This window comes from Cherax quadricarinatus, chromosome 59 (genome assembly GCF_038502225.1).
Source record: "Cherax quadricarinatus isolate ZL_2023a chromosome 59, ASM3850222v1, whole genome shotgun sequence".
Lineage (NCBI taxonomy): Eukaryota > Metazoa > Arthropoda > Malacostraca > Decapoda > Parastacidae > Cherax > Cherax quadricarinatus.
Window position 1 is genome coordinate 22,581,402 of NC_091350.1, and position 26,843 is coordinate 22,608,244.

The 26,843-nt window shown below is 43.7% G+C and overlaps 1 protein-coding gene across 1 annotated transcript in view; it reads right to left on the reverse strand.

The window, feature by feature from the left end:
* Positions 1-26,843, reverse strand: part of LOC128698838 (carbohydrate sulfotransferase 11-like) — a 174,656-nt gene that overhangs the window by 24,961 nt on the left and 122,852 nt on the right. Inside the window, exons 5-7 of the mRNA XM_070097817.1 lie at positions 18,569-18,670; positions 4,624-4,879; positions 3,777-3,822 (exon numbers count right to left, since the gene is read on the reverse strand). Of these exons, the coding sequence (XP_069953918.1) occupies positions 3,777-3,822; positions 4,624-4,879; positions 18,569-18,670 (404 nt within the window). The remainder of the gene's footprint in view (positions 1-3,776; positions 3,823-4,623; positions 4,880-18,568; positions 18,671-26,843) is intronic.

Consider the following 26,843-nt stretch of genomic DNA (forward strand, 5'->3'; position numbering starts at 1 on the left):
ACCACCAGTCCATCGCCCTCACTACCAGTCCATCACCCTCACCACCAGTCCATCACCCTCACCACCAGTCCATCACCCTCATTACCAGTCCATCACCCTCACCACCAGTCCATCACCCTCACCACCAGTCCATCACCCTCACCACCAGTCCATCACCCTCACCACCAGTCCATCGCCCTCACCACCAGTTCATCACTCTCTGGGGGCTCTGGTGGCCTGGTGGTTAACGCTCTCGCTTCACACGGTGAGGGCCTGGGTTCGATTCCCAGCCAGAGTAGAAACATTGGACGTGTTTCTTTCCACCTGTTGTCTATGTTCCCCATCAGTAAAATGGGTACCTGGGTGTTAGTCGACTGGTGTGGGTCGCATCCTGGGACACTGACCTAAGGAGGCCTGGTCACAGACCGGGCCGCGGGGGCGTTGACCCCCGGAACTCTCTCCAGATAAACTCTCCAGATAAACCAGTCCATCACCCTCACCACCAGTCCATCACCCTCACCACCAGTCCATCACCCTCATCACCAGTCCATCACCCTCACCACCATTCTATCACCCTCACCACCAGTCCATCACCCTCACCACCAGTCCATCACCCTCACCACCAGTCCATCACCCTCACCAACAGTCCATCACCCTCACCAACAGTCCATCACCCTCACCAACAGTCCATCACCCTCACCACCAGTCCATCACCCTCACCAACAGTCCATCACCCTCACCAACAGTCCATCACCCTCACCACCAGTCCATCACCCTCACCAACAGTCCATCACCCTCACCAACAGTCCATCACCCTCACCACTAGTCCATCACCCTCACCACCAGTCCATCACCCTCACCATCAGTCCATCACCCTCACCACCAGTCCATCACCCTCACCACTAGTCCATCACCCTCATTACCAGTCCATCACCCTCACCATCAGTCCATCACCCTCACCACTAGTCCATCACCCTCATTACCAGTCCATCACCCTCACCACCAGTCCATAACCCTCACCATCAGTCCATCACCCTCACCACCAATTCATCACCCTCATTACCAGTCCATCACCCTCACTACCAGTCCATCACCCTCACCATCAGTCCATCACCCTCACCACCAGTCCATCACCCTCACCACCAATTCATCACCCTCATTACCAGTCCATCACCCTCACCACCAATTCATCACCCTCATTACCATTCCATCACCCTCACCACCAGTCCATCACCCTCACCACCAATTCATCACCCTCATTACCAGTCCATCACCCTCACCACCAATTCATCACCCTCATTACCAGTCCATCACCCTCATCACCAGTCCATCACCCTCACCACCAGTCCATCACCCTCACCACCAATTCATCACCCTCATTACCAGTCCATCACCCTCACCACCAATTCATCACCCTCATTACCAGTCCATCACCCTCACCACCAATTCATCACCCTCGTTACCAGTCCATCACCCTCACTACCAGTCCATCACTCTCACTTCCAGTCCATCATTCTCACTACCAGTCCATCACCCTCACTACCAGTCCATCACCCTCACTACCAGTCCATCACTCTCACTACTAGTCCATCACCCTCACCACCAGTCCATCACCCTCACCACCAGTTCATCACCCTCACCACCAGTTCATCACCCTCACCACCAGTCCATCACCCTCACCACCAGTCCACCACCCTCACCAACAGTCCATCACCCTCACCACTAGTCCATCACCCCCGCACCAGTCCATCACCCTCACCACCAATTCATCACCCTCATTACCAGTCCATCACCCACAGCACCAGTACATCACCCTCACCACCACTCCATCACCCTCACCACCAGTCCATCACCCTCACCACCAGTCCATCACCCTCACCACCAGTCCATCACCCTCACCACCAGTCCATCACCCTCACCACCAGTCCATCACCCTCACAGCCAGTCCATCACCCTCACCACCAGTCCATCACCCTCACCACCAGTCCATCACCCTCACCACCAGTCCATCACCCTCACCACCAGTCCATCACCCTCACAGCCAGTCCATCACCCTCACCACCAGTCCATCACCCTCACCACCAGTCCATCACCCTCACCACCAGTCCATCACCCTCACCACCAGTCCATCACCCTCACAGCCAGTCCATCACCCTCACCACCAGTCCATCACCCTCACCACCAGTCCATCACCCTCACCACCAGTCCATCACCCTCACAGCCAGTCCATCATTCTCACCACCAGTCCATCACCCTCACCACCAGTCCATCACCCTCACAGCCAGTCCATCACCCTCACCACCAGTCCATCACCCTCACAGCCAGTCCATCACCCTCACAGCCAGTCCATCACCCTCACAGCCAGTCCATCACCCTCACCACCAGTCCATCACCCTCACCACCAGTCCATCACCCTCACCACCAGTCCATCACCCTCACCACCAATCTATAATCATTGCTAAATGTTTGTCACAGAGTATTGAACCAGCTGAGTGTCTTCGTCAGTGTCTGAAAACCTGATAAAAGTCTGTGTCATAATGCCCGCTAAAATGCTGAATGTCTGTCACGCTGTCTGAGAACCAGCTAAGTGTCTCACAATGTCTTGGAACCAGCTATGTGTCTGTCAGAATGTCTGGCAACAAGCTAAGTGCCTGTGTCACTATGTCTCTGAACCAGCTAAGTGTTTGGGTCTCAGTGACTGAACATCAGCTGAGTGTCTGTCACAATGTCTGTAAACAGCTAAGTGTGTATGTCACAACATCTGGGAACCAGATGAGTGTCTGTCTCAATATCTGGGAACAAGCCAAGTGTCTGTGTGGCAGTGTCTGTGTGGCAGTGTCTGTGTGGCAGTGTCTGTGTGGCAGTGTCTGTGTGGCAGTGTCTGTGTGGCAGTGTCTGTGTGGCAGTGTCTGTGTGGCAGTGTCTGTGTGGCAGTGTCTGTGTGGCAGTGTCTGTGTGGCAGTGTCTGTGTGGCAGTGTCTGTGTGGCAGTGTCTGTGTGGGGCAGTGTCTGTGTGGCAGTGTCTGTGTGGCAGTGTCTGTGTGGCAGTGTCTGTGTGGGGCAGTGTCTGTGTGGCAGTGTCTGTGTGGCAGTGTCTGTGTGGCAGTGTCTGTGTGGGGCAGTGTCTGTGTGGCAGTGTCTGTGTGGTAGTGTCTGTGTGGCAGTGTCTGTGAAGAAGCTAAGGCTTTCTCACGATGACATGCTAAGTCAAGCACAGCCTGAGGAATACAGGATGATGATCTAATTATTGATTTACTGTATACTGTCAATTGTGTTAAATACATGGTAAGATAATGCAAATTATCAGATACATCAGCGGCCTCCAACAATATCTGACTCTCCTTCTGAGATAAAGTGATCCTTATCCTATCTCCTGCGTGTACTGTATATGGACTGGCAGAAAATGCTAAATATCCCCCACCCCTGATTAATGTTTCTCTAGGATATTTTATCTAAACTTTGCGGCTTTGGCTTATAAAGTCAATATTAGCGTGATAAACAAGCCGAGTACAAATTCGTGTTGTAATAACACAAATAATTTAAGTCTCAACATTATTAACATATTTCAGTAATTTTAAACAATACTAAATTTTAGCTGCCCTACAATAAAATTGTTAGGATTAAATTAAATTATATTATTTTTTCTTATCATTACTAGGGAGGCTCATAAGTTATTTATGGAACAAAATTAAAAACTTAATACCACGATAATTAAAAATAAATGCAAACCGGTAATTACAAAAATATTTTAGAGAGGTCGGTTTGTTTGGCTCCTTAAAAACACAACAATGTCTTACCTGAAGCAAATATTATGTAGTTAGTATCTTCATCCAACGTTTCCACCTGTGGGAGACAAATATTATTAGTGATTGTGTTTTTCTTATTCACTTTTACATAGGTCAGTCATGTCAGTGTTGAGAATGAACAGTGTGATTTTTTTTTACCCTTTCCAATATACCATGTATAGTGTGTTAGGTAAGACACATATGCAACAGTTAGGTATCTTTATTATGAAACGTTTCGCCTACACAGTAGGCTTCTTCAGTCAAGTACAGAAAAGTTGATAGAAGCAGAAGATACTTGAAGACGATGTAATCAGTCCATCACCCTTAATGTTTTGAGGTGGTCAGTCCCTCAGTCTGGAGAAGAGCATTGTTCCATAATATGAAACAATATGTTTCATATTATGGAACAATGCTCTTCTCCAGACTGAGGGACTGACCACCTCAAAACATTAAGGGTGATGGACTGATTACATCGTCTTCAAGTATCTTCTGCTTCTATCAACTTTTCTGTACTTGACTGAAGAAGCCTACTGTGTAGGCGAAACGTTTCATAATAAAGATACCTAACTGTTGCATATGTGTCTTACCTAACAACCTGTCGGTATTTTATACCATTTTAATGTTCATACCATGTATAGGTTGGCTAGTACAACAAGTACAACATTAATGGGACAACCCATTGTCATTCCAAAGTTTTGCCTCCACTTAGGAGGTTCAACATCACAGAACTACAAAAGACTCAACACAGTTGAGCTTCCCTCCATACCGTTAAATTCTGTGTGAGCTTCTGTTTGTAAATGTCTATCTGTCTCTCTTCCTCTCTCTCTCTGAACCTCATTCATAGTAATTCTTTCCTCACCTTGGCCAGAACAGTGTAGTTCACAAGACACGGGGTGCAGAACTGGGAGGCTGGGATCCAGTGTTCGTTGAGCACGTGGTGTGCTTCATGCTGTTCCAGGATGTACTGCACAAACTGCCTGAAAGTGGGCACACCCACGTGGCCTGGCACCAGCTCCAGCCAGGCACCCCATCCTGAAGGACCCAGCTCAGGGTGTCCAGCCTTCATCACCTTGATAATCTTGCTGTAATCCTTCCTGTTCAGCACAATCTTGTTCCTGGCCATGGCATGATGGGGGTGAGAATATGACGAGGGGGTGAGAATTTGATAAATGGTGGGAATATGATGAGAGATGAGAATATGACAAGGGGTGAGACTATGACAAGAGTGCAAATGATGAGGGGTGTGAATATGACGAAGGGTAAAGATAAGACAAGGGACAAGAATATGACGCGAGATAAGAATATGACTAGGGATATGAATATGATCAGGGATGACCAGATTAGAAAGTACTGTAGACTTTACGTGTACAAATACTGAAGACTTGGTAAGTAGGTTGTAGTGATGTCCTCTGTGCTAAGAGTCTGACAAATTGTATATTAATGGAATACAATACCGACTAGACAAAGAATTAGACACATGTGCAACATCTGGGTGTCTTTACTTTGTAGACGTTTCGCTATCTTGTGGATTTATCAATACATACATGGATATAATCTTATGGCTATAGAAATATATACAAAAGACAGTGAAAGACGAGGTAATGAGTCCCTCAGTATAGGAACAGGTGATAAACACTGTAGTCTTAAAGAATGTGAAGCAGCGGCAGGAAGACTGGTGCTGGTGCATGGAGTCATGAGATGCAGTTGACGAAGACATTGTCACTGGTAGGACTGTGCTTCCCATGCTTCAAGACGACGGTGCGCATCACCTGCTCCTTGTCTGAGGGACTGATTACCTCATCTTCCACTGTCGTCTGTATATATTTCAATAATCATATTACATCCATGTATTGTACTGATAAAATCTCTGGATAGCGAAACATGTACAAAGTAATGATACCCAGATGTTGCACATGTCGTGATCAAGTGAGCTGTCGGTGTTTTCAGGATGCAGTTTAACTGCTCAGGAATTAACTTAAAGCCTTTGAGATTATAACAAAGTTTGTGAAAATGAAAATGAGATGAAAAAATATCTTTGTACGCACAGATGTGAATATAGTCTGGGAAAATAAAACTCGGAAAATCCATTATGAGGAGAAGGTTAACACCTGGCAGTGCTGGGCTGGCTGGCCCTCCCCTCCCCGGCCTCCTCCCCGGCCTCCTCCCCGGCCTCCTCCCCGGCCTCCTCCCCGGCCTCCTCCCCGGCCTCCTCCCCGGCCTCCTCCCCGGCCTCCTCCCCGGCCTCCTCCCCGGCCTCCTCCCCGGCCTCCTCCCCGGCCTCCTCCCCGGCCTCCTCCCCGGCCTCCTCCCCGGCCTCCTCCCCGGCCTCCTCCCCGGCCTCCTCCCCGGCCTCCTCCCCGGCCTCCTCCCCGGCCTCCTCCCCGGCCTCCTCCCCGGCCTCCTCCCCGGCCTCCTCCCCGGCCTCCTCCCCGGCCTCCTCCCCGGCCTCCTCCCCGGCCTCCTCCCCGGTCTCCTCCCCGGCCTCCTCCCCGGCCTCCTCCCCGGCCTCCTCCCCGGCCTCCTCCCCGGCCTCCTCCCCCGCCGCCTCCCCGGCCTCCTCCCCGGCCTCCTCCCCGGTCTCCTCCCCGGCCTCCTCCCCGGCCTCCTCCCCGGCCTCCTCCCCGGCCTCCTCCCCGGCCTCCTCCCCGGCCTCCTCCCAGGCCTCCTCCCCGGCCTCCTCCCCGGCCTCCTCCCCGGCCTCCTCCCCGGCCTCCTCCCCGGCCTCCTCCCTGGCCTCCTCTCAGGTCGCTCCAAAATAACAAAAGGCACAATACCGTGACTGGAACAATATACAAATAACCCGCACATAAAAGAGAGAAGCTTACGACGACGTTTCGGTCCGACTTGGACCATTGACAAAGTCACACTAACCAGAAGTGGAGCAGGACGGCTATATATGTGCGGCGTCTGGGTGTCTTTGTTGTGGACGTTTCGCCATCCAGTGGCTGGCTGGATAGCGAAACGTCTACGATATGGATGCCCGGGTGCTGCGCATGTGTCTTAATTTCATCTTGTCGGTATTATATACCATTCTTGTACTACTACTACTACCACCACCTCTTCCTGCCTATATATAGCCGTCCTGCTCCACTTCTGGTTAGTGTGATTTTGTAAATGGTCCAAGTCGGCCAGAAACGTCGTCGTAAGCTTCTCTTTTTTATGTGCGGGTTATTTGTGTATCGCTCCAGAAGTAAATAACGTCAGATTCGTGATATACATTTAGAATGATCCGAGACATAATGTATGTCTAATTATATATTATTATACGTCTAATCACTGATTAATGTCAGTTTTTGAGTTCGAAACTGTTATAATTAACCATAATTAACATTAAACCTGCATGGTTTATTTGCAATCGTGTCATTACGATTTCTTAAGTCATGTTGACGGCAGTGAAGGGACTTGAGCTAGAGTTCGTCACGGCCACGCTAGCTGGAGATTCGTCTGTAAAAACTTGCATTTGTGGTCACAGAGGTGCCTGTGCTAACTTTCCTATGGTGTAGAAATATACCTAGTTGGATGAATCTTATTGTGGCTAGCTGGTCTAGTGGCTAACGCGACGGGCTGGAGTTTTGAGACTCTATGACCGCGGGTTCAATCCCGGCCGAGGGTATGGTTTATTTGCAATCGTGTCATTACGATTTCTTAAGTCAACCTGCATGTGATTGACTGACGGGTGAACAACGTCTGTTTATCATACCTGGAGTTTACCTGGAAAAGGGTTCGGGGGTCAACGCCCCTGCGGCTCGGTCTGAGACCAGGCCTCATGGTGGATCAGGGTCTGATCAACCATCATGATTACACGAAGCATCTAAATCTAAATACGTTACGTTCATCATTAGTAAGCTGTCAGTTAACCATGTCATTAGTGGGCTGTCATTAGCCAACTTTGCCATTAATGGGCTGTCATTAGCCACCACATAATACACTGTTCATTATTAATTAGTGATCAAGTGAGTGACTCCTAAGTCAAGCTACATTAAAAATAAAATAAAAGTATTATATACATAAATTTAAGCTTTAAACACAGTTCTAAGATATTATTATTAGACACAAATAAACTGAATCTGTGAGCATAGCTATAAACTATAATTACTCATGCATAATTAATTGAAGCTATCAGCTGTCTATCTATCATACTGAATGGTTGTTACTGATCAAGTGTCTGCTCATAAAAGAAGCTGCATTGGTCATTAATCACATAAGCTTAACAAAGAAATAAACTAACCAGTGGTATATAATTAGTCAAGTACATAAGAAAGAAGGAACAATGCAACAGGCCTACTGGCCTATGAGAGGCAGGTCCAATTGGCTTAAGCCAATTCCTTGACCTAGTCAGGTCAGTCACGCCACTTAAGGGAGGAGCACGGCACAAGCTAGTCAGGTCCAACTCACACCCAACCACACCCACTCATATATTTATCCAACCTATTTTTAAAACTACACAACGTTTTAGCTTCTATGACGGTCCTCAGGAGTTTGTTCCACTCATCCACAACTCTATTACCAAACCAGTGCTTTCCTTTATCCTTCCTGAATCTAATTTTTTCCAGTTCAAAACCATTGCTGTGGGTCCTGTCTAGGTTAGATATGTTTAGCAGGCTATTTACGTCCCCTTTATTAATTTCTGTTTTCCATTTATGCACCTCAATCATATCCCACCTAATTCTACGCCTTTCTAGAGAGTACAGACTCAGGGTCCTCAGTCTATCTTCATAGGAAAGATTTCTGATACATGGAATCAACTTTGTCATCCTCCTTTGTACGTTTTCCAGTGCATTTATATCTATTCTGTAATACGGTGACCAAAACTGCGCAGCATAATCTAAATGAGGCCTAACCAAGGATATGTAGAGTTGAAGAACAACCTGAGGACTCTTATTGTTTATACTTCTTGCTAGGAAGCCAAGGATTCTGTTAGCTTTATTGCGAACAATAATGTACTGTTGTCTTGGTTTCAGATTACTACTAACCAGAACTCCTAACTCCTTTTCCGCAATCCATAATATTAAGATCTACATTATTTAGTTTATATGTGGCATGGTTATTTTCCTGTCCAACATTTAAAACTTTGCATTTGTCTATATTAAACTGCATCTGTCACTTCTCCAATCACTCCATCAATCTATTCAAATCATCCTGGAGTGCTCTAGTGTCCTCATTAGAATGAATTGGATGGCCTATTTTGGTGTCATCAGCAAATTTGCTTATGTTGCTGCTTATTCCCTCATCTATGTCGTTTATGTAGGTTGTGAGCAACACCTGTGGAACACCGCTTGTCACGTGCCCCCATACTGATTTCTCCCCATTAATGCAAACTCTCTGCTGCCTGTTAGGTAAGACACATATGCAACAGTTAGGTATCTTTATTTCGAAACGTTTCGCCTACACAGTATTCTTCTTCAGTCGAGTACAGAAAAGTTAATAGAAGCTTCTATCAACTTTTCGAAATAAAGATACCTAACTGTTGCATATGTGTCTTACCTAACAACCTGTCGGTATTTTATACCATTTTAATGTTTCTCTGCTGCCTATTTGTCAACCATACCTCTACCCAGGAAAAAATTTCTCTTCCTATTCCGTGTGCTTTAAGTTTTCTCAACAGCCTCTGATGTGGAACTCTATCGAAAGCCTTATTGAAGTCCATATACACAATATCATATTCAATACCATGATCTACCTCCTCAAATACCTTAGTTAGTAAATTCGTAAGACAGGAACGCCCCTTTGTAAAACCGTGCTGAGATTCATTAATCAATTTATGCCTTTCAAAATGGCTACGAATTGCTTCGGCAATTATTGATTCCATAAATTTTCCCACTATGGAGGTAAGCCTTATTGGTCTATAGTTCAAAGCTAAGGACCTGTCACCTGCCTTGTAAATAAGTATTATATTTGTCATTTTCCACTTGTCAGGCACTCTGCCAGTTTGTAGTAATATATTGAAAAGGTTAGGGAAAGGCATGCTAAGTTCCTCTTTACATTCCTTTAAAACCCTTGCAAACAGTTCATCAGGGCCTGGGAATTTGTTAGGTTTTAATTTCTCTATTTGTCTGAGGACCATGTCACTAGTTACCACAATCGTGCATAGTTTATTATCGTCCTTTTTCTTTATTATTTCTGGAATTTCGCTAGTATCTTCCTGAGTAAAAATTGAGAGGAAGTAGGTATTGAAAATTTCACACATTTCTTTATCACTGTCAGTGATCTGACCTGAGTTACTCTTAAGTGGGTCTATCTTGTCCCTAATCTTACTTCTGTATACCTGAAAGAACCCTTTTGGATTAGTCTTCGAATCCCTTGCGACTTTAGCCTCATAATCCCTTTTTGCTTTTCTTATTCCTTTTTTTACTTGTCTTTAACTGAATCTATTGATTTCCTAACTGCCCATCCCCTCTTTTGATACGCCTATATATGCCTCTCTTTTGACCAATGAGATGTTTTAATCTATTGTTTATCCATTTGGGATCATTTTTGTTAGATCTAATTTCCCTACTCGGGACAAGAGTCATCTGGGCAGCCAACACTATGCTCTGAAATACGTCATATTGGCAACCAGCCCCACCTACCTGACACATAGTAAGGTTGTCCCAATTTAGCCCACCCAGGTAATTTCTCATATCCATGAAGTCGGCCAAGCAGAAATCTGGGACAGCGATTGATTGCAGTTATCTGGGTAATTCCATGATATATTGCAACTAAGTGATTTGTAATCGCTTTCCCCTAGCTCATCACTAACCTCAAGATTATTAACTAGTGATTCTTTGTTGGCAAGAACCAAGTCAAGCAGATTGGCTCCCCTAGTTGGTTCCGACACAAACTGTTTTAAAAAGCAGTCTTGAACCGCATCAAGAAAGTCACTATACTCAAGATTTCCTGTCACACTGTTCCAATCAATTTGTTTAAAGTTAAAATCTCCCATTAACACAACATTTTCATATCTAGGCACCTTATGAATTTCGTCCCATAGGAGCCTACCACACTCCCTATCAAGCTTTGGGGGCCTATAAATCACACCCAAAATTAATTTTTCACGACTTTCAAGAAACTGTAACCAAAGAGATTCTGTGTCCGATGTTTCTAATCTTACATTTTGTCTAACACAACAGTTTAAATTATCTCTGACATACATTGCCACTCCACCACCCTTCCTGTTGACCCTATCAGTGTGGAATAGTTTATATCCCTGTATGTTGCATTCAGAAGACATTTCTCTATCTTTCAAGTTGAACCAGGTCTCCGTTGTACCAATAATATCTATATTACTTGCACTTGCAAGTAATTTTAGTTAATCCATCTTATTTCTTAGACTTCTACTATTTGTATAGTAAACCTTAAGGGAGCTAGTCACTCGTTGCCCTCTTTACCTCTGTTTGTTTGTTGAACAATTGCTTCGCCATTACTAGCAACTTTATTTTGAAAATTGTCTTTTAAACATATCCCTGAGGTATCCTGGTAATATCTGCTGCTTTCAACCCTAGTACTGCAGCCTGATTGTTTCCCACAAACACCCATACCTCTGTAGTCTATCAGTTTAAATTCCTAGACAAGTCATCAATAACCCCCTCAATCGAATTAGCTAATGTAACCACTTGAACCCCAGAGAGATGAACCCCATCCCTTGCATACATATCATGCTTGCCATAGAATTTGTTCCATTTATCAATGAATGGGACTGCAAATTCCTTGCAGTACCTGTGTACTTGTCTAGCCATCAATTTATACCAATTGCCCTAGACATCCATTCATTGCCCACTCCCCTTCTAGGCAAGATGCTACATATGACTGGGGTCCCTCCCTTAGACCTGTACTTATCCAGCAGCTCCTGTCTCCTGCCCTACCAGATGTCATTTCCACCAGGACTAAGACAGATAATGGGCTAGTTCCCATTACCTGACATAATATTATCCAACCTGCTGACTCTGTCACCAACACCAGCTCCTGGGAGGCACACCCTCTGTCTAACCTTCCAATCTCTGTTACAAAAAGCACGGTCCATATATCTTACCTGAGAATCTCCTACAATTAGAATATTCTTACCTTACCTTGATTATTCTTACCTTGAATCTGTCAATCGCTGAATGTCATATTAAATGGTAATTAGGCTAGGTACCTGGTCATTAATCAAGCTACTCTGGCTCTCAGTCACCCGTGTATGTTCTTCAGTTATAAGTAACTGGTCATCACTGACACATCTCCGTTAAATTTCTATGCATCTTTAAAAATATTCTTATTAAAGATAATGAAGCATGAATATATGAGCCACTTACAGAATTCAATAATATCGCAACTAATACACGCGTATTATCAGTAAACAAGTGGCCATGTTGACTTAACATTAGACAAATTAAAGTCCTGGTTTCTATTTTGCGAAATAATCAAAACAGAGTTTGTAAAGAAAGATTACCTTTTTTTTTTTTTTTTACTGTCGACAGTTAATGGAGTTGTCTGTGGCTCTCTCCTTGAAACTCAGAGAAACTTTTGTCCCGTAGCTCGGTTGGTAACGCACTCAGTTCACACATTGAGGTCCGTGGTTCGACCCCCGGTAAGGATGGAAACATTGAGGTGTGTTTCCTTAGGACATCTGCAGCATAGCAGCAAGTAGGTACCTAGGTGTTAGCAGACTGATGTGTGTCGCATCCCGAGGACAAAATTAACCTCAGTTGCTCGAAATGCTCTGCATAACCAGTGGTCTTCCTTATAGTATGTCAGTATAAGTTGTATCATGTACTTGTTGAGATGAACATTACTCATCCCAGCAGAGATTGGCCTTTGGGCATTCATATGCCTAAGACAGTTGATGCCAAGGCAGTTGATAAAAAGACCTCAGCACAAGCAGACCAAACGTACAAGAGCTCATGTACATCAATATGTGACGTCAACTTGACATAAATTCAATAATAAGTGACATGATGAATGTTTTCTCGAACAGCAAAGTAAAATAAAACATTTTTTTTTAAATTATCTAGCCATTTTAACTAGCCTTTGCTTTTAAATGATGCATTTGACGCCGGCAGAAAGTCACCAAGATCTTCAATAATTTCCCAGAATCAGCAGTCATGTGAAATTAGTCTAATTAAATCTAAAATAAAGACAGAGGTCTCTTTAACCTTCGCTTGCTCAATATATACAGCAGAACTCGTGATGTTAACTACCTGGAGTTTACCTGGAGAGGGTTTCGGGGGTCAACGCCCCCGCGGCCCGGTCTGTGACGATGTCTCATGGTGGATCAGGGCCTGATCAACTAGGCTGTTACTGTTGGCCGCACGTCACCCGACGTACGAACCACAGCCCTGGCCTTCTTGAAGACAGCCAGGGGTCTATTGGTACTCCCCCTTACGTATGCTGGGAGGCAAATGAACAGTCTTTGGCTCCTGACACTTATTGTGTTGTCTCATATCATGCTAGTGACACCCCTGCTTTTCATTGGGGGAATGTTGCATCGTCTGCCGAGTCTTTTTCTTTCATAGGGAGTGATTCTCTTGTGCAAGTTCGGTACTAGTCCCTCTAGGATTTTCCAAGTGTATATAATTATGTATCTCTCCCGCCTGCGTTCTAGGGAGTACAGGTTGAGGAACACATAACTGCAATAAAACACCTGAGGTGTTTTATCTCCGTTATGTGTGCAGTGAAGGTTCTCTGTACATTTTCTAGGTCAGCAGTTTCACCTGCCTTGAAAGGTGTTGTTAGTGTGTTTCACTAAGTGAAACAAATTAAATAGGCAATGTTAATTAAGGGGAACAGTTTCTACAGTAACACCATCATCAGCTACCATGGATGATGGTAATTCCTTGTCAGACACCACAGCTCAGGTACCATGGGCATACCCATAGTGTACAGGGCTGGGTAATTATTCAATAGCCAGAGAAGTCGTTTATACAGGGCTTTCTGTAAACAACCTCACAAGCGATGTCGTCATAAATGGAACTAAAATAATCAGCTGCTAACTGCATGTAAGAAATCTTTCACAAAGAGCTTTGTGGTCACGACATTCACAGTATTGAAAGATGGAACTGGGAATAAATGTAGTTCATAGGTGAAATCGCAGTTCTGGAGTATGTACACAGAACCTTTACTGTACATATAATATCCATCAAACACCTTAATTGCTGGGAGTCACTTGACCTGTATTCACTGGAATACTGGCGAGAGAGATACATTATAATCTACACCTGATAAATTCTAGTGGGACTTTTTTCAAATCTGTTCACAGAAATCACTCCCTACGAAAGGAAAACACTTGACAGACGGTGAAACATACCCCAAATGAAAAGTAGGGGCACCATTAGTACGCTTTTAGAGAAAACACAGTAAGTATCCAGGGCCCAAGACTGTTCAACATCCTCCTACCAACCGTAAGGGGAATTACCAATAAACCTCTGGCTGCCTTCAAAAGGGACCTGGACAGATATCTAAGGTCAGTAACAGCCTAGTTGATCAGACCCTGATCTACCGGGAAGCCTGGTCAAGGACCGGTCCGAGGGGGCGTTGTCCCCCGGAACACCCTCCACGTAAACTGCAGGTAGACTTCAGGTAGACTCCAGGTAGACTCCAGGTAAACTCCAGGTAAACTCCAGGTAGACTCCAGGTAGACTCCAGGTAGACTCCAGGTAAACTCCAGGTAAACTCCAGGTAGACTCCAGGTAGACTCCAGGTAAACTCCAGGTAGACTCCAGGTAGACTCCAGGTAAACTGCAGGTAGACTCCAGGTAGACTCCAGGTAAACTGCAGGTAGGCTCCAGGTAGACTCCAGGTAGACTCCAGGTAAACTCCAGGTAGACTCCAGGTAGACTCCAGGTAAACTTCAGGTAGACTCCAGGTAGACTCCAGGTAAACTCCAGGTAGACTCCAGGTAGACTCCAGGTAAACTCCAGGTAAACTCCAGGTAGACTCCAGGTAGACTCCAGGTAGACTCCAGGTAAACTCCAGGTAGACTCCAGGTAGACTCCAGGTAAACTCCAGGTAGACTCCAGGTAGACTCCAGGTAAACTCCAGGTAAACTCCAGGTAGACTCCAGGTAAACTCCAGGTAAACTCCAGGTAAACTCCAGGTAGACTCCAGGTAAACCCCAGGTAGGCTCCAGGTAAACTCCAGGTAGATTCCAGGTAAACTGCAGGTAGACTCCAAGTAGACTCCAGGTAAACTGCAGGTAGACTCCAGGTAGACTCCAGGTAAACTCCAGGTAAACTCCAGGTAGACTCCAGGTAAACTCCAGGTAAACTCCAGGTAGACTCCAGGTAGACTCCAGGTAGACTCCAGGTAAACTCCAGGTACACTCCAGGTAGACTCCAGGTAAACTCCAGGTAGACTCCAGGTAGACTCCAGGTAAACTCCAGGTAAACTCCAGGTAGACTCCAGGTAAACTCCAGGTAAACTCAAGGTAAACTCCAGGTAGACTCCAGGTAAACCCCAGGTAGACTCCAGGTAAACTCCAGGTAGATTCCAGGTAAACTGCAGGTAGACTCCAAGAAGACTCCAGGTAAACTGCAGGTAGACTCCAGGTAGACTCCAGGTAAACTCCAGGTAAACTCCAGGTATAGACTCCAGGTAGACTCTAGGTAGACTCCAGGTAAACTGCAGGTAGACTCCAGGTAGACTCCAGGTAGACTCCAGGTAAACTGCAGGTAGACTCCAGGTAGACTCCAGGTAAACTCCAGGTAAACTCCAGGTAGACTCCAGGTAGACTCCAGGTAAACTCCAGGTAGACTCCAGGTAAACTCCAGGTAAACTCCAGGTAAACTGCAGGTAGACTCCAGGTAGACTCCAGGTAGACTCCAGGTAGACTCCAGGTAAACTTCAGGTAAACTCCAGGTAGACTCCAGGTAGACTCCAGGTAGACTCCAGGTAAACTCCACGTAAACTCCAGGTAAACTCCAGGTAGACTCTAGGTAGACTCCAGGTAGACTCCAGGTAAACTCCAGGTAAACTCCAGGTAGACTCCAAGTAGACTCCAGGTAGACTCCTAGTAGACTCCAGGTAGACTCCAGGTAAACTCCAGGTAAACTCCAGGTAAACTCCAGGTAGACTCCAGGTAGACTCCTAGTAGACTCCAGGTAGACTCCAGGTAAACTCCAGGTAAACTCCAGGTAGACTCCAGGTAAACTCCAGGTAAACTCCAGGTAAACTCCAGGTAAACTCCAGGTAAACTCCAGGTAAACTCCAGGTAAACTCCAGGTAAACTCCAGGTAAACTCCAGGTAAACATGGGGATAATTACATAAAGGTGTTACTCTTATCTTAAACTGTTGTATTTTTACCTCAGAAGGTTAAAATTAACTACAAAAATGATGAGGAAATGAAAATATGACGAGGAATGTGAACCAGAATATGCCACTGCTCGGTACTAGAATATGACACGGGGTCTGAATATGACACTGCTCGGTACTAGAATATGACACGGGGTCTGAATATGACACTGCTCGGTACTAGAATATGACACGGGGTCTGAATATGACACTGCTCGGTACTAGAATATGACACGGGGTCTAAATATGATACTGCTCGGTACTAGACACGGGGTCTGAATATGACACTGCTCGGTACTAGAATATGACACGGGGTCTAAATATGACACTGCTCGGTACTAGAATATGACACGGGGTCTGAATATGACACTGCTCGGTACTAGCATATGACACGGGGTCTGAATATGACACTGCTCGGTACTAGAATATGACACGGGGTCTAAATATGATACTGCTCGGTACTAGAATATGACACGGGGTCTGAATATGATACTGCTCGGTACTAGAATATGACACGGGGTCTGAATATGACACTGCTCGGTACTAGAATATGACACGGGGTCTAAATATGATACTGCTCGGTACTAGAATATGACACGGGGTCTGAATATGACACTGCTCGGTACTAGAATATGACACGGGGTCTAAATATGATACTGCTCGGTACTAGAATATGACACGGGGTCTGAATATGACACTGCTCGGTACTAGAATATGACACGGGGTCTAAATATGATACTGCTCGGTACTAGAATATGACACGGGGTCTAAATATGACACTGCTCGGTACTAGAATATGACACGGGGTCTGAATATGACACTGCTCGGTACTAGCATATGACACGGGGTCTGAATATGACACTGCTTGGTACTAGAATATGACACGGGGTCTAAATATGGCACTGCTCGGTACTAGAATATGACACGGGGTCTAAATATGACACTGCTCGGTACTAGAATATGACACGGGGTCTGAATATGACACTGCTCGGTACTAGAATATGACACGGGGTCTGAATATGACACTGCTCGGTACTAGAATATGACACGGGGTCTGAATATGACACTGCTCGGTACTAGAATATGACACGGGGTCTGAATATGACACTGCTCGGTACTAGAATATGACACGGGGTCTAAATATGACACTGCTCGGTACTAGAATATGACACGGGGTCTGAATATGACACTGCTCGGTACTAGAATATGACACGGGGTCTGAATATGACACTGCTCGGTACTAGAATATGACACGGGGTCTGAATATGACACTGCTCGGTACTAGAATATGACACGGGGTCTAAATATGACACTGCTCGGTACTAGAATATGACACGGGGTCTAAATATGACACTGCTCGGTACTAGAATATGACACGGGGTCTGAATATGAAGATGGTTTGTACAAGAATATGACAGGAGTCTGAATATGACCATGGTCAGTAGCTTCACAAGAATTAACAATCTGATCATGGTTAACAATCTGATCATGGTTAACAATCTGATCATGGTTAACAATCTGATCATGGTTAACAATCTGATCATGGTTGACAATCTGATCATGGTTAACAATCTGATCATGGTTGACAATCTGATCATGGTTAACAATCTGATCATGGTTAACAATCTGATCATGGTTAACAATCTGATCATGGTTGACAATCTGATCATGGTTAACAATCTGATCATGGTTAACAATCTGATCATGGTTAACAATCTGATCATGGTTAACAATCTGATCATGGTTAACAATCTGATCATGGTTAACAATCTGATAAGAGTTAACAATCTGATCATGGTTAACAATCTGATCATGGTTAACAATCTGATAAGAGTTAACAATCTGATCATGGTTAACAATCTGATCATGGTTAACAATCTGATCAAGGTTAACAATCTGATAAGAGTTAACAATCTGATCATGGTTAACAATCTGATCATGGTTAACAATCTGATTATGGTTAACAATCTGATCGTGGTTAACAATCTGATCAATGTTAACAATCTGATAAAAGTTAACAATCTGATCAAGGTTAACAATCTGATAAGTGTTAACAATCTGATCAAGGTTAACAATCTGATAAGAGTTAACAGCTTGGGAAAAGTAATGATTTTTAAGGGTTAAAGATTTGACAATGTTTAACAACATAACATCAAGTAGTTAACAAAGATCAACTACTTGACGAAAGTAAACGATGGGAACAAAGTTAATGAAGGAACAAAGGATTAATGACATCACAAGGGTTAACGACGGGACGATAGTTAATGACGTGACAATGGTTAATAATCTGTCAACAGTTAATGACTTGGTAAATGTTAACAACGGTACAAGGGTTAAGGATACAACAAAGGTTAACAACGGGACAAAAGTTAACATAAGAGTATAAGTATGCGACAAGATTTAATGATGTAATAAGGGTTCAACGGCGCAGAGTTAACGGCATGATGAAAGTAAACGTTGGGACGAGAGTTAACGATGTAACAAGCGGTTAACGAAGAGGCAACTATTAATGATATGACAAGGGATGGAACAACGAGCAGGTGACACGAGCAGAACCCACCTGTAGGCTGACACAAGGCGATGCAGAGGGTGACGAGCGATCATGAACGACACTACAGCTGGTCTCATCCTCAACACCCGCAGTAACTCTCCTTCACTTGGTCTGTATATATGTACAAGATAATTAATAGTAATAATCCTTATATATATATATATATATATATATATATATATATATATATATATATATATATATATATATATATATATATATATATATATATATATATATATATATATATATATATATATATATATATATATATATGTCGTGCCGAATATGTAAAACTGGTCAATTAGCAAGAACTCATTTAAAATTATGTCTTTTGTAAAATTTTCTCTTATACGTTTAAAGATATATTTTTTTCATTAATGTTAATGTAAAAGTTTTTAATTTTGCACCAAAAGAATCTTAGAAAACTTACTTAACCTTATTATAACAAGAACAATTTATTTTAGCCTAACCTAACTAAATATATTTTAAATACGTTTACAGTAATTTAATACTAAACAAACAGAATGAAATATATTTTTTTCGTTAGGTTCAGAACGATTTCTGCGAAATTATTGCATACACAAATTTTTGCTTGTCCTATATGGCAAGATGAGCGTTGCTATTTAAGCCAAGATGGCAAGTTCTGCCTATTCGGCACGACATATATATATATATATATATATATATATATATATATATATATATATATATATATATATATATATATATATATATATATATATATATTAATACGTCGGCCGTTTCCCACCGAGGCAGGTTGACCCAAAAAGAAAGAAAAAAATTTCCTCAAAATATTTTAACCATCACTCCAAAATAATCAGTTTTTGCATAATGGTTCAGATACGACAATTTAGACGTCCCTCCAAACTGCCAATATCTTAAACCCCTCCTTTAAAGTGCAGGCATTGTACTTCTCATTTCCAGGACTTAAGTCCGGTTAACCGGACAAGAGTCTCCAACAGCTCGTCATGTCCCAAAAACACGTTCACGCATTCTTGCTGGAAGTCCAAGCCCCTCGCCCACAAACCCTTCTTTACCCTCTCCGTCCAACTTTCTCGGTGACAACCCCTACCCGCCATCCTTCCCCAACAGATTTATATGCTCTCCAAGTTCTATTCTCTTTAAATAACCAAACCACCTCCACAGCCCTTCTTCAGTTCTCTGACTAATACTTTTAGCAACTCCATACCTCCTCCTAATTTCCACACTACGAATTCTCTGCATAATATTTACACCACACATAGATAGCCCTTAGACACGACATCACTGCCTCCAGCCGTCTCCTCACTGAAGCATTTGCAACCCATGCTTCACACCCATGTAAGAGTGTTGGTATCACTATACTCTCGTACATTTCCTTGTTTGCCTCCAGGGATAACGTTCTTTGTCTCCACAGATACCTCAATGCACTACTCACCTTTTTTCCTTCATCAGTTCTATCTTTTACCTCATCCTTCATAAATACATCCACTGACAAGTCAACTCCCAAATATCTGAAAACATTCACTTCTTCCATACTCCCTCCCTCCAATGTGATATCCAATCTTTCTTTATCTAAATCGTTTGATACCCTCATAACCTTACTCTTATCTATATTCACTTTCAACTTTCTACCTTTACACACACTCCCAAACTCGTATACTAACCTTTGCAACTTTCTTCAGAATCATCCATAAGCACAGTATCATCAACAAAAAGTAACTGTATAAACTCCCATTTTTTATTTGATTCCCCATAATTTAATCCCACCCCTCTCCCGAACACCCTAACATTTACTTCTTTTACAACCCCATCTATAAATATATTAAACCACCATGGTGACATTACACATCCCTGTCTAAGACCTACTTTTACTGGGAAGTAATTTTCCTCTCTCTTACACACCTTAACCTGAGCCTCACTATCCTCATAAAAACTCTTTACAGTATTTAGTAACTTACTACCTATTCAATACACTTACAACACCTACCACATTGCTCCATTATCCACTCTATCTAAATCCATAAATGCAATGAAAACTTCCCTACCTTTATCTAAATATTGTTCACATATATGCTTCAATGTAAACACCTGTTCTACATATCCCCTACCCATTCTAAAGCCTCCTTGCTCATCTGCAATCCTGTTCTCTGTCTTCTAATTCTTTAAATAATAACCCTACCATACACTTTACCTGGTATACTCAATAAACTTATTCCCCTATATTTTTTACAATCTCTTTTGTCTCCCATCCTTTTACATAAAGGAATTATACATGCTCTCTGCCAATCTCTAGGTGCCTTCCCCTCTTTCATACATTTATTAAAAAAAAATACCAACCACTCCAACACTACATCCTCCCTGTCCCGCTTTTAACATTTCTGCCATGATCCTGTCAGTTCCAGCTCCTTTACCCCCTTTCATTCTACGTAATGCCTCATGCACCTCACCCACACTCACATCTTGCTCTTCTTCACTCCTAAAAGATGTTATACCTCCCTGGCCAATGCATGAAATTACCGCTTCCCTTTCTTCATCGACATTTAAAAGTTCCTCAAAATATTCCTGTCATCTACCCAATACCTCCAGTTCCCTATCAACTAACTCCCTTACTCTGTTTTTAACTGACAAATCCAGTCGTTCCCTAGGCTTTCTTAACTTGCTAATCTCACTCCATATTTTTTTCTTATTTTCAGCATAATTCTTGACAGTGCTTCTCTCACTCTATCATCTGCTCTCCTCTTGCACTCTCTCACCACTCTCTTCACCTTTCTTTTACTCTCCATATACTCTGCTACCTTTTTCTCTTTTATCACACCATTTACTTCACCATTCCACCAAGCACTCCTCTTTCCTCCTGCACCCACCCTCCTATAGCTACAAACTTTTGCCCTCTTCAACCCTCTTCAACCCCCACACTACTCATACTTGCACTAACCCACCTTTCTACCAATAGTTGATTATGTCTCACCCTAACTTCCTCTTCCTTTAGTTTATACACTTTCACCTCTCTATTACTTCTTGTTGACATTTTCCTTTTGTCCCATCTACCTCTTACTCTAACTGTAGCTATAACTAAATAATGATCCGATTTATCCGTTGCCCCTCTGTAAACATGTACATCCTGAAGCCTACCCATCAACCTTTTATCCATCAATACATAATCTAACAAACTACTTTCATTACATGCTATATCATACCTTGTATTCTTATTTATCCTCTTTCATAAAATATGTATTACTCATTACCAAACCTCTTTCTACATATAACTTTCTACACACACACACACACACACACACACACACACACACACACACACACACACACACACACACACACACACACACAGTAACAAGGGGAGTTGGAAGTTGAAGACACAGATGAATCACAGCGATGTTAGGAAGTATTTCTTCAGCTACAGAGTAGTCAGGAAGTGGAATAGTTTGGGAAGTGATGTAGTGGAGGCAGGATCCATACATAGCTTTAAGCACAGGTATGATAAAGCTCACGGTTCAGGGAGAGTGACCTAGTAGCGACCAGTGAAGAGAGATCAGTGTTTGTGTATATTTCGCCTGCTCTTGCGAATTCCTTGCATATATATATATATATATATATATATATATATATATATATATATATATATATATATATATATATAATATATATATATATATATATATATATAAATATATATATATACACATATGTCGTGCCAAATATGTAAAACTTGCGATCTTGGCTTAAATAGCAACGCTCATCTTGCCATATAGGACAAGTGAAAATTTGTGTATGCAATAATTTCGCCAAAATCATTCTGAACCTAACGAAAAAAATATATTTCACTGTGTTTGTTTAGTATTAAATTATTGTAAACAAATCTAAAATATATTTAGTTGCGTTAGCCTAAATTAATTGCTCTTGTTATAATAAGGTTAGGTAAGTTTTCTAAGATTCTTTTGGTGCAAAATTCAAATTTTTTACATTAACATTAATGAAAAAAATATATCTTTAAACGTATAAGAGAAAATTTTAGAAAGGAATTAATTTTAAATGAGTTCTTGCTAATTAACCAGTTTTACATATTCGGCACGATATATATATATATATATATATATATATATATAAATATATATATATATATATATATATATATATATATATATATATATATATATATATATATATATATATATATTTTTATATATTTGAGTAACAACACTGTGCTAGCCAAGGATTCGAACCTAAGTTGTACTGGCGTGCCTCATGGTAAGCGAGAACCACATGACGCTTTAAGCCACAGGGCCACCCAACCTTGTTGGGTGGTCCTCTGGTTTAAAGCGTCATGTGGTTCTCGCTTACCATGAGGCAGGCCAGGACAACATGGGTTCGAATCCTTGGCTAGCACAGTCTTGTTATTGATCAATACCACTCGTTCGTGGTTACAATAATATATATATATATATATATATATATATATATATATATATATATATATGCAGTGGAACATTGAATACGAGTGTCCCAACTTGCGAGTCTTTTAATACGAGCCGTCCCTGGGTCGATTTTTTGCTCTGAGTTAGGAGCCAGCTCATCCCTCCCACTTCCCCTTCAACCCATGATTTCATGCTTTAATTCCATGGAAATCATTCTCTTTTTCTTGTCAGTAATAATAATAATAATATAATAGTAATGATAATATAATATTATTACAGTCAAGTCGCTCAGTAAGTCAATCAAGTCACTCAAAAAGTCAGTCAAGTCACTCAGTAAGTCAGTCATTCAGTAAGTCAGTCATTCAGTCACACAAACTCATGTTAACCTCTTTTTCTGTGTACAAACTAACACTTCAGTTACGGCTACAGGTTATCTCTTGTCTAATATTTTTGTTAATTCTAAGACTTAAGTGCTTATACCTCTTCATGCCACTTTCAGCAACACTGGTATATCTACTGGGTGCCACTTTCAGCAACACTGGTATGGCGACTGGGTGCCACTTTCAGCAACACTGGTATGGCTACTGGGTGCCACTTTCAGCAACACTGGTATGGCTACTGGGTGTCACTTTCAGCAACACTGGTATGGCTACTGGGTGCCACTTTCAGCAACACTGGTATGGCTACTGGGTGCCACTTTCAGCAACACTGGTATGGCTACTGGGTGCCACTTTCAGCAACACTGGTATGGCTACTGGGTGTCACTTTCAGCAACACTGGTATGGCTACTGGGTGTCACTTTCAGCAACACTGGTATGGCTACTGGGTGTCACTTTCAGCAACACTGGTATGGCTACTGGGTGCCACTTTCAGCAACACTGGTATGGCTACTGGGTGCCACTTTCAGCAACACTGGTATGGCTACTGGGTGTCACTTTCAGCAACACTGGTATGGCTACTGGGTGTCACTTTCAGCAACACTGGTATGGCTACTGGGTGCCACTTTCAGCAACACTGGTATGGCTACTGGGTGCCACTTTCAGCAACACTGGTATGGCTACTGGGTGTCACTTTCAGCAACACTGGTATGGCTACTGGGTGTCACTTTCAGCAACACTGGTATGGCTACTGGGTGCCAATTTCAGCAACACTGGTATGGCTACTGGGTGCCACTTTCAGCAACACTGGTATGGCTACTGGGTGCCACTTTCAGCAACACTGATATGGCTACTGGGTGCCACTTTCAACAACACTGGTATGGCTACTGGGTGTCACTTTCAGCAACACTGGTATGGCTACTGGGTGTCACTTTCAGCAACACTGGTATGGCTACTGGGTGTCACTTTCAGCAACACTGGTATGGCTACTGGGTGCCACTTTCAGCAACACTGGCATGGCTACTGGGTGCCACTTTCAGCAACACTGGTATGGCTACTGTGTGTCACTTTCAGCAACACTGGTATGGCTACTGGGTGTCACTTTCAGCAACACTGGTATGGCTACTGGGTGCCACTTTCAGCAACACTGGTATGGCTACTGGGTGATACTTTCAGCAACACTGGTATGGCTACTGGGTGTCACTTTCAGCAACACTGGTATGGCTACTGGGTGTCACTTTCAGCAACACTGGTATGGCTACTGGGTGCCACTTTCAGCAACACTGGTATGGCTACTGGGTGTCACTTTCAGCAACACTGGTATGGCTACTGGGTGTCACTTTCAGCAACACTGGTATGGCTACTGGGTGTCACTTTCAGCAACACTGGTATGGCTACTGGGTGCCACTTTCAGCAACACTGGTATGGCTACTGGGTGCCACTTTCAGCAACACTGGTATGGCTACTGGGTGTCACTTTCAGCAACACTGGTATGGCTACTGGGTGTCACTTTCAGCAACACTGGTATGGCTACTGGGTGTCACTTTCAGCAACACTGGTATAGCTACTGGGTGCCACTTTCAGCAGCACTGGTATGGCTACTGGGTGTCACTTTCAGCAACACTGATATGGCTACTGGGTGTCACTTTCAGCAACACTGGTATGGCAACTGGGTGCCACTTTCAGCAACACTGGTATGGCTACTGGGTGTCACTTTCAGCAACACTGGTATGGCTACTGGGTGTCACTTTCAGCAACACTGGTATGGCTACTGGGTGTCATTTTCAGCAACACTGGTATGGCTACTGGGTGTCACTTTCAGCAACACTGGTATGGCTACTGGGTGTCACTTTCAGCAACACTGGTATGGCTACTGGGTGTCACTTTCAGCAACACTGGTATGGCTACTGGGTGTCACTTTCAGCAACACTGGTATGGCTACTGGGTGCCACTTTCAGAAACACTGGTATGGCTACTGGGTGTCACTTTCAGCAACACTGGTATGGCTACTGGGTGTCACTTTCAGCAACACTGGTATGGCTACTGGGTGTCACTTTCAGCAACACTGGTTTGGCAACTGGGTGCCACTTTCAGCAACACTGGTATAGGTACTGGGTGTCACTTTCAGCAACACTGATATGGTTACTGGGTGCCACTTTCAGCAGCACTGGTATGGCTACTGGGTGTCACTTTCAGCAACACTGGTATGGCTACTGGGTGTCACTTTCAGCAACACTGATATGGCTACTGGGTGCCACTTTCAGCAACACTGGTATGGCTACTGGGTGCCACTTTCAGCAACACTGGTATGGCTACTGGGTGCCACTTTCAGCAACACTGATATGGCTACTGGGTGTCACTTTCAGCAACACTGGTATGGCTACTGGGTGTCATTTTCAGCAACACTGGTATGGCTACTGGGTGTCACTTTCAGCAACACTGGTATGGCTACTGGGTGTCACTTTCAGCAACACTGGTATGGCTACTGGGTGTCACTTTCAGCAACACTGGTATGGCTACTGGGTGCCACTTTCAGCAACACTGGTATGGCTACTGGGTGTCACTTTCAGCAACACTGGTATGGCTACTGGGTGTCACTTTCAGCAACACTGGTATGGCTACTGGGTGCCACTTTCAGCAACACTGGTATGGCTACTGGGTGCCACTTTCAGCAACACTGGTATGGCTACTGGGTGCCACTTTCAGCAACACTGGTATGGCTACTGGGTGTCACTTTCAGCAACACTGGTATGGCTACTGGGTGCCACTTTCAGCAACACTGGTATGGCTACTGGGTGCCACTTTCAGCAACACTGGTATGGCTACTGGGTGCCACTTTCAGCAACACTGGTATGGCTACTGGGTGTCACTTTCAGCAACACTGGTATGGCTACTGGGTGTCACTTTCAGAAACACTGGTATGGCTACTGGGTGCCACTTTCAGCAACACTGGTATGGCTACTGGGTGCCACTTTCAGCAACACTGGTATGGCTACTGGGTGTCACTTTCAGCAACACTGGTATGGCTACTGGGTGCCACTTTCAGCAACACTGGTATGGCTACTGGGTGCCACTTTCAGCAACACTGGTATGGCTACTGGGTGCCACTTTCAGCAACACTGGTATGGCTACTGGGTGTCATGATTGCTTGGCAGATACAAGATATAGTAATTAAAATATCTTAACACAATTGACAAACAGGTATGAATTAGGAATGCTGGGATGGTGGGGGGGGGGGGGTGTCTGGGAGTGGTAGGGGATGGTGAGGTTGTGTTGGGGGTGGTAGGGGATGGTGAGGTTCTGTTGGGGTGGTAGGGGATGGTGAGGTTGTGTTGCGGGTGGTAGGGGATGGTGAGGTTGTGTTGGGGGTGGTAGGGGATGGTGAGGTTGTGTTGGGGTGGTAGGGGATGGTGAGGTTGTGTGGGGGGTGGTAGGGGATGGTGAGGTTGTGTTGGGGGTGGTAGGGGATGG